We start from the raw sequence: 12098 nt of genomic DNA, 5'->3' as shown, positions 1-12098 counted from the left end.
ACTGGAGACAAAATGCCAGATTTCACTTCGCGCTCTTGTGTCTTATGTGAGTTTGAGGGGCGGAGAATTCCATGATTGACAGTACCATCCACCAATCAGCTGTCTGCTCAGCGCCGTGTATGGATAAAGAGGGCGGGAGCAGAGGTGAGCGGCAGATAGGAAGGATGGAGCGGGAAGAAGAGCCGGTGGAGTTTCGTAAGGCAAGTGGCCTAATAGTGTACAGGCTGAGGGCGGCGCTGGTGGGTGCAGAGGTGCTCTGTGGGATGGGGACCCTTCATGTCTGTGAAACTAGAGGGTCTTCATGTCTGAGTCCAGGATACATGTGATATATAATGGCTGAGGGGTAGGAAAGTATATTCTAGAAAAAAAAAAAACATGACTAGTGCCCCCCCCCCCCCCTTAATGGGTGACCTCCACGACGCCCACCTTCCTCGGTGGGTGACCTCCACGACGCCCACCTTCCTCGGTGGGTGACCTCCACGACGCCCACCTTCCTCGGTGGGTGACCTCCACGACGCCCACCTTCCTCGGTGGGTGACCTCCACGACGCCCACCTTCCTCGGTGGGTGACCTCTAGTGTTGATCGAGCACTTAGTGCTTGGGACGAACACTGTGATATTCGGGTGCTCGACCGAGTATAATGGAAGTCAATGGGAGAACTCGAGCATTAAACCAGGCACCGCCTGCTCTGAAGAGGGGAGGGGTGTCTGGTTCATAGGAAGATGTCAGAAATTGTTGGTAACACCACCGAAATGGTTTGGGGACACCATGGGGAGGATGTCTGGATGCATCTTGGACTCCCAGGTCGCTGTTTGGAACCATGTTGTCTGAGTAGTACGCCACTTTTACATAATGACAATAAGCACAAAACCAAGGGGGGGGGGGGGGAAATATTTTAGAGGGAAAATTGACAGGAAACCTTCTTTCCTGAATATTTGCAGGGCTCCAGATGGCGACCAAAATGGTCGCCAATGCGACTTAGAATTTACAAATGACGACAAGACTTTTTAGTCTTTGCTATTTGCGACTAGACCCGCAGCTCTACTGTTGAATACAGCGTCGGGGCACAGGAGATGATAGTTCTCTGCCCCGCCGCCGATGTTCTTCTCAGCAGCGCAGTAGAGAAGGAGTCTCTCCCTCTCCCCCCTGTGCTGCTGCTGCCGCCAGTAAGAAGAGGAGTAGGGCAGGGGCTGTGGCCACTGCACCACCAATAAAGATAACTGACCTGTTAATACAAATACAGGAGGCGGGTGCCGGAATCAAATAGCCAACACCCGACCTCTGTGACAGGGAGCTGCGATCTGCTGCAGTTAACCCGTCAGGTGCGGTACCTGAAGGGTTAACTGCCGCGGAACGCGGCTCCCTGTCATAGAGGTCGGGTGCCGGCTATTTGATTACGGCACCTGCCTCCTGTATTTGTATTAACAGGTCAGTTATCTTCATTGGTGGTGCAGTGCTCCCCTCAACACCCCCAGTATAATAAACATATAAACATTGGTGGCCCAGTGCCCCCAACACCCCAGTATATTAAACATTGGTGGCCCAGTGCCCCCAACACCCCAGTATATTAAACATTGGTGGTGCAGTGCCAATGAGCGTTAAAAAACAATAACTGGTGAAGTCACTGAGCTCATCACATGGTCCATTACCATGGTGATGGATCATGTGATGTACCATATGATGAGCACAGTGACGTCACCACAGGTCCTGAAGAAAGAACAGAAGATTGTCAGCTACGCGACCAATTGGAGGAGGTGAGTTAATTTTATTATTTATTTTTTAACCCTCAATTGACCTACTAAGCATTGACCCTCAATTGACCTACTAAGCATTCTTTAATACAGAATGCAATTATTTTCCCTTATAACCATGTTATAAGGGAGAATAATACAGTGAATAGACTGTCATCTTAGCAACCATGCGTGAAAATCGCACCGCATCCGCACTTGTTTGCGGATGCTTGCGATTTTTACGCATCCCCATTAACTTCTATGGGGCCTGCGTTGCGTGAAAAACGCACAACATAGAGCATGCTGCGATTTTCACAAGTGATGCGTGAAAATCACCGCTCATCTGCACAGCCCCATAGAAGTGAATGGGTCCGGATTCAGTGTGGGTGCAATGCGTTCACCTCATGCATTGCACCCGCGCGGAAATCTCGCCCGTGTGAAAGAGGCCTAAGGGTGAATAGGACAAGGGTTCCAGCCCCTAAGGGGGCTAATAGTAAGTAAAAAAAAAAAAAACACTAAGGCCCCTTGCAGACGAGCGTGTCCGGATAAGGGAAAATAATAGCATTCTGAATACAGAATGCTTAGTACAATAGGGCTGGAGGGGTTAAAAAAATAATAATTTAACTCGCCTTAATCCACTTGTTCACGCAGCCAGCATCTCTTCTGTCTTCCTCTTTGACGAATAGGACCTTTGATGACATCACTGCTCTCATCACATGGTCCATCACATGATCTTTTTTACCATGGTGATGGATCATGTGACGGGCCATGTGATGAGCACAGTGACGTGATCGCAGGTCCTTTTCCTGAAGAAGACAGAAGAGAAGCCGCCTGCGCGAACAAGTGGATTAAGGTGAGATATAGAGATATATATTATAATTTTTTTTTTTTTTAAACCCCTTCAGCGCTATTGTACTATGCATTCTGTATTCAGAATGCTAATATTTTCCCTTATAAACATGTTATAAGGGAAAATAATAATGATGATCGTCTCCTAGCAACCGTGTGTGAAAATCGCACCGCATCCGCACTTGCTTGCGGATGCTTGGGATTTTCACGCAACCCCATTCACTTATATGGGGCCTGCATTGCGTGAAAAATGCTGAATATAGAGCATGCTGCGATTTTCACGCAACACACAAGTGATGCGTGAAAATCACTGCTCATGTGCACAGCCCCATAGAAATGAATGGGTCCCGTTTCAGTGCGGGTGCAATGCGTTCACCTCATGAATTGCAACTGCGCGGAAAATTTGCTCGTGTGAAAGGGGCCCAAGGCTACTTTCACACTTGCGGCAGTGTGATCCGGCAAGCAGTTCTGTTGTCGGAACTGCCTGCCGGATCTGGCATTCAGGCAAGTCTTCAGTTTTTCTTTTTTGCCGGAGATAAAACCGTAGCATGCTACGGTTTTATCTTTTGCCTGATCAGTCAAAAAGACTGAACTGAAGACATCCTGATGCATCCTGAACAGATTGCTCTCCATTCAGAATGCATGGGGATATGCCTGATCAGTTCTTTTCCGGTATAGAGCCCCTGTGACCGAACTCTATGCTGGAAATGAAAAAGGCTAATGTGAAAGTACCCTAAAATATTAAGTTTAAATCCCCCCTTTCCCAATTTTACATATAAAATATATAAACAATAACTAAACAAATTACATAGCGATGCGTCCGACAAATTACATAGCAATTGCGGACAAGAATAGGACATGTTCTATAGGCTCTACAAAAAACGCAGTGTTCGCCCGATCAGGCCTGATCTTGTGCGCACACTTGCGTTCAGTCCGCCCCACCGCAGTGACAGAATTATATATATTTTTTTCTGATCACTGCCAAAACACTGTAAAATTGCTGCGGCGCTCTAAAGATCACTTTTGAGGGGCATGGCGAGTTCATAGAAGATTTTTATTTTTTTGGCACAAGTTAGCGGAAATTGATTGTTTTTTTTTTAGTTTTTTCTTACCAAGTCTCATATTCCACTAACTTGTGCCAAAAAATAAAATCTCACATGAACTCACCATACCCCTCACGGAATCCAAATGCGTAAAATTTTTTAGACATTTTATATTCCAGACTTCTTCTCACGCTTTAGGCAGTCTAACATTAAGTCAGCCATGTGTGCCAAAGTACCAACAGGCAAGGCTTTGCTGTCGTCATCAGGAGGATCACTCTCAATCTCCTCTTCTGCCCACCCAGGCAGAACAGATGGAATTAAACTTCCATGGGTACTACCAGCTGTAGCTGAGGCAACGGTCTCCTGCTCCTCCTCCTTTTTCAGCCTCCAATTTGTGCTGAGAAGACTAACTGAGGGTGGTCTGGCTATCATCAACCTGTGTAATGTCTTCCCCCATTTCCACCTCTTCCACATGCACAGCATCGTCCTTAATTGTGAGTAGTGAGCGCTTGAGACACAGAAGTGGGATGGTGACGCTGATAATAGCGTTATCGCTGCTCACTATCTGTGTTGATTCCTCAAAGTTGCGTAAAACTTAGAGGTCAGACATCCATGCCCACTCCTAGCTTGTGAATAGCAGAAGCTGACTGGAAAGGCGACGACAATGTTGCAGCTGGTATTCCACAACTGCCATCTGCTGCTCACAAAGCCGGGCCAACATGTGGAGTTCCAGCGCATGCTCACGTTGCACAGCAGCCAGTGAGCTTGGAATTTCAAGCACTGCTGCAGCGTTGACAGACCGGCTGAAGCGGTCAGTGACTTGCGGAAATGTGCATACATGCGGCGCACCTTCACCAGGAGCAAATTGGGGTATGTTTTTAGAAACCTCTGAACCACAAGGTTGAATACGTAGGCACGGGATGTGTCTAAGGTTGCCCAGCTCCAAAGCCGCCACCAAGTTACAGCCATTATCAGGCACAACCATGCCTGGTTCTAGGTTGAGTGGCGAGAGCCACAGCTCAGTCTGGTCTCTTATTCCCTGCCACAGCTCTGCGGCGGTGTGCTGTTTGTCCCCTAAGCAGATCAGCTTCAGCACGGCCTGTTGCCACTTCCCCACTGCAGTGTTCCACTGCTTCCAGCTACCGACTGATGACTGACTGGTGCTGCATGTGGATACTTCCTCGGAGGAGAAGTGGGGGTTGGAGCCATTAACGTAGGTGGTGGCGGAAACTGATGGAATTGGGGCCCGCAATCCATGGCGTCGGTAGCACCTGTGCCTTCCCAGGGTACGAGTCGTTTCCAGCCTCCACAACATTCACCCAGTGTGCCGTGAGGGAAATGTAGCGTCCCTGGCCGAAAGCACTTGTCCATGTGTCCGTGGTTAAGTGGACCTTCCCAGTAACTGCGTTGGTCAGGGCACGTGTGATGTTAAGGGACACATGTTGGTGTAAGGCTGGCACGGCACACCATAACCTCTTTAGGACACAGGGCGTACCGGTATGCCCTGATGTCCTGGTGTATTTCCGATCACCGCTGGTGTCATCGATCGCTGCAAACCACAGGTTAATTCAGACCTGCAGTTTGTGGCTTTACCTGCGGTTTGTGGCTGCTGGTGGCTATCGGGTCCCCATGCGGCTGTAGGGGGACCGGAAGCCCCCTGAATCTCACAGGCCGGAAGCTGTATGAGTAATACACACAGTATTACTCATGCAGCCAATGCATTCCAAAACAGAAGTATTGGAATGCATTGTAAAGGATTAGACCCCCAAAAGTCCAAGTCCCAAAGTGGGACAAAAAAATTATAGTGAAAAAAAAAGTTGGAAAAATAAAGTTTTCCCCCCCAATTTTTTTTTTTAGTTTTTAAGTAAAAATAAACAAAAACGTTGTTTTCCCCAAATAGAGTAAATAAAAAAAGTATACATATTAGGTATTGCCGCGTCCGTATCGACTGTTTCTATAAACATATCACATGACCTAACCCCTCAGATGAAAACCGTAAAAAAATAAAAACTGCTAAATAAACCATTTTGTCACCTTACATCACAAAAAGTACAACAGCAATCGATCAAAAAGGCGTTTGCCCACCAAAATAGTACCAATCTAACCGTCACCTCATCCAACAAAAAAATGAGCCCCTACCTGAGACAATTGCCCACAAAATAAAAAAAACTAGAATAGGGAGATACTAAAACATAATTTTTTTTATAACTGTTATTGTGTAAAACTTACTTACATAAGTAAAAAAAAGTATACATATTGGGTATCGCCGCGTCCGTATAGACCGGCTCTATAAAATTATCACATAACCTAACCCCTCAGATGAACACCATTCATAGTGTAAGCGATCAAAAAGTCATATGCACCCAAAAATAGTGACAATAAAACCATCATCTCATACCGCAAAAATCATACCCTACCCAAGGTAATCTTGGCTCTCAGACTATGGAAACACTAAAACATGATTTATTTTTTTGTTTCAAAAAATAAATCATTGTGTAAAACTTACCCAATATGTATACTTTTTATTTATGTATCGCCGCATCTGTGACAACCTGGTCTATAAAAATATCACATGATCTAACCTGTCAGATGAATGTTGTAAATAACAAAAAATTAAAAACGGTGCCAAAACAGCTATTTCTTGTTACCTTGCCCCACAAAAAGTGTAATATAGAGCAACCAAAAATCATATGTACCCTAAACTAGTACCAACAATACTGCCACCCTATCCCGTAGTTTCTAAAATGTGGTCACTTTTTTGGAGTTTCTACTCTAGGGGTGCATCAGGGGGGCTTCAAATGGGACATGGTGTAAAAAAAAAACAGTCCAGCAAAACCTGCCTTCCAAAAACCGTATGGCATTCCTTTCCTTCTGCGCCCTGCCGTGTGCCCATACAGCGGTTTACGACCACATATGGGGCGTTTCTGTAAACGACAGAATCGGGGCCATAAATATTGAGTTTGGTTTGGCTGTTAACCCTTGCTTTGTAACTGGAAAAAAATATTAAAATGGAAAATCTGCCAAAAAAGTGTAATTTTTTAATTGTATCTCTATTTTCTATTAATTCTTGTGGAACACCTAAAGGGTTAATGACGTTTGTAAAATCAGTTTTGAATACCTTGAGGGGTGTAGTTTATAGAATGCGGTCATTTTTGGGTGGTTTCTATTATGTAAGCCTCAAAGTGACTTCAGACCTGAACTGGTCCCTAAAAATTGGGTCTTTGAAAATTTCTGAAAAATTTCAAGATTTGCTTTTAAACTTCTAAGCCTTGTAACATCCCCAAAAATAAAATATCATTCCCAAAATGATCCAAGCATGAAGTGGACATATGGGGCATGTAAATTAATAAAAATTTTTGGAGTTATTACTATGTATTGTAGAAGTAGAGAAATTGAAAGTTAGACATTTGCAAATTTTAAAAAAAAATTGGTATGTATTTTTTATATAAATAAAAATGAAATTTTTTAAACTCCATTTTACCAGTGTCCTGAAGTACAATATGTGACGAAAAAACTATCTCAGAATAGCCAGGCTAAGTAAGAGCGTTTTAAAGTTATCACCACATAAAGTGACACTGGTCAGATTTGCAAAAAATGGCCTGGTCCTTAAGGTGAAATAAGGCTTTGTCCTAAAGGGGTTAAAAAAAAATAGTGGCGGCTGGGGACTGCGTAACGAGGGACGGCCACAGACATCAGGCTGTGGAAGTAATCAGTGTCCAAGCCTAAATGCTAACATTTTCAGGGCCAGTAATTTGGAACGGTGCGCATCTAGTGCTATGGCCTGTGGGTGGGTGGCTGGGTATTTGCACGTGTGTTCAAATGCCTTGGGTAATTACATTTGGATGCTGCACTGGGACAGGGAAGTGGTAGCTGATGGTGCTTGCAAAGGTCCAGGTGCAGGGCGGGAGGCATCCGGGCCTGTGTCTTGGACAGGGGATTGGCCAGCATGTAACACTGGGGAAGAGGAGGCAGTGGTGTGACCCGCAGGCACAAATTGTGGACCCAGGCGTTCGGCTCACCTATTAGGGTGCTTTGATGACATGTGGCGGATCATGCTTGTGGTGAGGTTGCTAGTGTTCACACCCCCGGCTCATTTTGGTGTGGCACAGGTTGCAAACTACTATTCTTCTGTCGTCCGCACGTTCCTCAAAAAAGCGCCATACTGCCGAACACCTACCTTTTGGCAAGGAAAATTTACGCAAGGGGTGCTCCATGGAACAGTTGCGGGCCTGTTCAGTGGTGCCCGCCTTCTACCTTTTGCCACCCCACTGCCTCTTCCAGCCTGTTGCAGTTCTGCAGATCCCTCCCCCTCTGTACTGCTCTCCTCGCTCGGCTTATTGCCACCTTCCCAGGTTGGGTCAGTGACCTCGTCGTCCAGCACGTCCTTTTCCACTTCCTCACTCTGATCATCCTCCTGAATTGTTGACGTAACCACAACTTCAGTGATTGACAACTGTGTGTCATCCTCTTCCTCAACCTCTTGAGACATTAATTGCTGTTGAGTCATTGCCAACTGTGTCTCATCATCCACCTCGCTTAAACACTAATTGCCGTTCCCCAGCATAATGTTCTGTTGACTCTGGATGCTCAAGAGGTTGGGAATCGGGGCACAAGATCTCAGGTCCCTCTTCAAGCGTGCTTGGCGAGAGGGCCAAATCAATGGCGATGCAAAGAGGTCCTCAGAATATCCAATCACTTGTTTGGCCAGACTGTAAATGGTGGGAGGAAGGAGGATCAGGGTGAGGATTCTGTTGACCAGACTCCTGGCTACTGAGACTGGACTTGGTGGAAGACAGGTGCTGCAATCCAACCAACCACCTGCTCGCACTGGGCTGACTTCAAGAATGGTGTCTTGCGCCGCCCTGCAAACTGGGACATGAAACTAGGTATCTTGGATGATTTGTTTTTCTTGTGCTCTGGCAGCAGGAACAGTTTTAACACGGGCCTCTGCGTGCACCATCAGAATCACGGCCACTTCCCCATCCCTTAATGCTCGCCTTCTTCATATTATATGTTATACGGGACCATTTATAGGAAAAATGTGGATAAATTATGGAAAAAATATAATTGTTTTCACAAATTTTTCCCAATAGCTGGCCCTGACACACTTTTCCACCGCAGAAGTCACCATTCACTGCAGACACCCTCTATCGAAAAAGTATTGCAAAGTATGGGAAAAAAAATCACTGACTAAATTGTATTGCTGCCAGCCTGCTACCACACACAATAGTCCTTTTGGGTCTTTGAAACGTTTTTCTATTGAATATATTGCGATCACACTCTCTACACTGTCTGTCCCTTTCCAAGTGCAGATCTGCCTGACTCACAATGAGCCGAACCCGCTATATAGCACCCGATGACGCGTTCTGCCCAGCCAATCACTAATGCCAGTAGCCAACCTGGCTACTGGCATTACAGTGATGGCAGTACTTACCTAAACGTTTATTGGCTGCTTAGCAGCTGCGAAACATGCGGGGAGGAGACTCGACTCTTGCATGGCGCTTGAGCACATGCGGTACTCGGCCGAGTACCGCCATGTGCCGAGCATAGCGATGCTCGAGCCGAACAGGTATTCAGCCGAGCATGCTCGCTCAACACTAGTGACCTCCATGACTCCCATCTTCCTCAGTGGGTGACGTCCATGGAACACTCCCCTCCCCCCTTCATTGGGTGATGTCTGTGTTGCCCCCCCAATGGATGACATCTATGGAGCCCCTTGACTGCCTCAATTGGCGACATCCATTGTACTCACCTTCCACAAAGGCTGATGACCATGGAGCCCTCCCCCTCCTGAAGCAGTGACACTTCCAGACCACCATCATACGGACTGTTGCACACAATAATGACCCCCGCCACTTTAGCACAAAAGCAGAGCCAATGACAGTGTCCCCATAACAATGTCTTACAGGACCTGGTCTCCAAGCTCCTCCATCTGCACCTGGAAGAAGACAAAACTAAAGGTACGAAGCAGCGACTCTACAAGACCTAATGGCGGGTGATGTACCTGTAGAACGTGCTGCACATAACCAATGGTTCTTGTATTACAGTCAGTGGTGACGCCATACTGCTCCTGGCAGAGCTACTTAAAGTATTTGTACATGGTAAGTACAGTAGCTCTGGAGATCCTCCTGGAATAGGGCGAGAAATCCAGTATTACCTATACCGCTGCTCACAGTTTACCATTACCTGGAGGTCCAAGATGTGGAGAAGAAACATTATGGATGCTGCGCTCATAACATGCACCTTCCAGCAGGGGGCAGCATCTTGCCATATAATCTATATTGAGACTTGGGGGGGGGGGGGGGGTGGTGTGTCATTCAGTAACCAGAAATATGTCTATATGAGGCGTATTTCTGGCGCAGATTGTGGTACAAAGGTCCATTGTGCCGCAATCTGTGAACTTTCCCCGCTCACGCCACGTCTTAAAAAGAAAAAGTGGGCGTGGCCAGCCTGTCCCATTTAACATTTTCTATGCCTGGTTTAGCCTTAGAAAGTGGTGTAAATGTAAGACAGCTGGAAAGTTGGAAGTAGATGCGCTGAAGCTCTCCCTTCAGGGGCCCCGTTCTGGAGAGCAATATAGCACAAATGTTGAGATAAGAAAATCACTTTAACTGCAGCACAGACAAGATGGCTGCCCCCACAATCGTGGACAGATGAATCCACAATGCATCGGTATCTGGTTTTAATAAGAAAATCATTTAGGTGATGCTTTCTTTTTAAGTGTATGACACAAGGTAACTGGGCCTGAAAGGTGTGGACAAAGGGTTGAGCACCGTTTTTGGGGGGGGGGGGGGGGGTAGCAAATGCTCCCTCCTGAGCATCTCTGTGAATGGAAGCATACTTACCTGCTTCCTGACACTGGCTCCTGTCCTCTGCTCGGGTCCCTGGATGTAAACTTCTGTTTTGACGCTGCTGCAGCCAATCGCTGGCCACAGCGGTGACCTACTCTCCTTGCACCACGTGGCCATTTGTCATGACGTAGGGGGGAGCAGGACACCACTGTGGGCAGCAGTTGGCTGCAGCGGCATGTACAGAAGTTTACATCCAGGGACCTGAGCGGAGTAGTGGAGGGCGGAGAGCGCAGGAATTGGGTGCATGTTTCTCTTTTGCAGGTCCCCCAGAATGCGCAAAACCCCTTTTAATATCCCCTGTAAGTCCTATAATGGAAAGCAAAACTGAGACATCAGTCTCTGGTAGCCCTGCAGTGAATGGTCTTCTTCTCCTGGTTTGCAGAGGCAGCGAGCCGAGCAGCACGGCAGGCCCTGTCTGAAGATGTGCCAGCCGTGGACATAGAACACGTAGAGAAGATCCTGCCTCAGCTGGTAAGTCACAGAACCCTTGTAGAAGACCTAGCAGGTTTGGTCCCCAACTCCTTCCATTTCTCCTTCCTTCCAGCTGCTGGACTTCTAGCCTGGACATTGGTGCCATGATACCAGACTCCATCCGACATGGCCTTGAAGATGCCACCGAGCCTGGTCTCACTTTCTGCAGTAAATGACACTGCAGAGGAGCAGCATTCAAGAAAAAGCCCTAAGACTTTGTTCCAATTCAGTGGAAAGCAGAGACTTTTCAGATGGGTTTATTGAAGCCGTCAGCCAAGAGCTAATGCCTTGTCATAAGATTTCCCAGATCCTCACCAACACCACCCGAGATCTAGTCATAAACACACCATTACTATGTCTGTGCCTGTTCCGTCAGCTCATCTCCTCCGCTGCCAAAACCAACATCCCCGGAGAAGTGTGGTTGTCACTCGGTGACTACCTTATTAGCGCTAGTCTGCTGGTCGGTAACTCATCACCTGCCAAAGCATATGGGCTGACATACTAGGATTCAGTGTAGCAGTGTGTATTCTCTCCAGTAGGTGGCGCCATTCTATTGTATTAATGAATGAGCTCTGCAACCCGCATGGAAACTGATGTGTAACTGCCGGGTAATGCTGATTACACATCAGAAAATCAGGGAAACCCACTAAAAATAAATAAATATGATATTCGTTTTAATAGTTGTGCCTTTCTCCTGGGCTTCCTCTGTTCAGTAATATGTTAAACATGTATATGCGGTATACAAACCATGTACCTTCATAGCCCGTGTTCCAAATTATTATGCAAGTGAAATGAGCATTTAGTTTTTAAAGTGGTGTTTTATTTCTCATATCTTTAGATGTCTGGTATCCATCTCAAACAGGTTTGTTAGTTACGGCCCTATTACACTGCACAATTTTGGGGAATATGAACTACTTGTTCCCAATAATCGGCTTGTATATTGAACGAGCGAATGCTTTCATTAGCTGCTCAGCATCTTTTATAATGAAGAAAGATGATCAATTACCAGCAGAACATCTCCCTGTGTGATGAGGGATGTGCTGCTGATAATGGATAGTCATCATTATCATATCAGTGGGAGTCCAAGTCCCAGCATCCCCGCCAATTGGCTGTTTCAGGGAGCCGCTGCTCTGATCAGAGCTTTCTGAGGACAG

General features: G+C 46.5%; 1 protein-coding gene across 1 annotated transcript; it reads left to right on the top strand.

Moving 5' to 3' along the window:
- Nucleotides 1–130: 130 nt before the first annotated feature.
- On the top strand, nucleotides 131–11624 carry CENPX (centromere protein X). The gene is made up of 5 exons (XM_044298839.1): nucleotides 131–200; nucleotides 9531–9582; nucleotides 9670–9723; nucleotides 10856–10944; nucleotides 11018–11624. The coding sequence occupies exons 1-5, from the start codon at nucleotides 165–167 to the stop codon at nucleotides 11030–11032; spliced, it is 246 nt and encodes an 81-aa protein (XP_044154774.1). The 5' UTR covers nucleotides 131–164; the 3' UTR covers nucleotides 11033–11624.
- The last annotated feature ends 474 nt before the right edge of the window (nucleotides 11625–12098 follow it).

Source organism: Bufo gargarizans, chromosome 6, assembly GCF_014858855.1.
Source record: "Bufo gargarizans isolate SCDJY-AF-19 chromosome 6, ASM1485885v1, whole genome shotgun sequence".
NCBI lineage: Eukaryota > Metazoa > Chordata > Amphibia > Anura > Bufonidae > Bufo > Bufo gargarizans.
The sequence above is the reverse complement of the archived record's forward strand: the minus strand, read 5'-3'. Positions and strand labels throughout refer to the sequence as shown.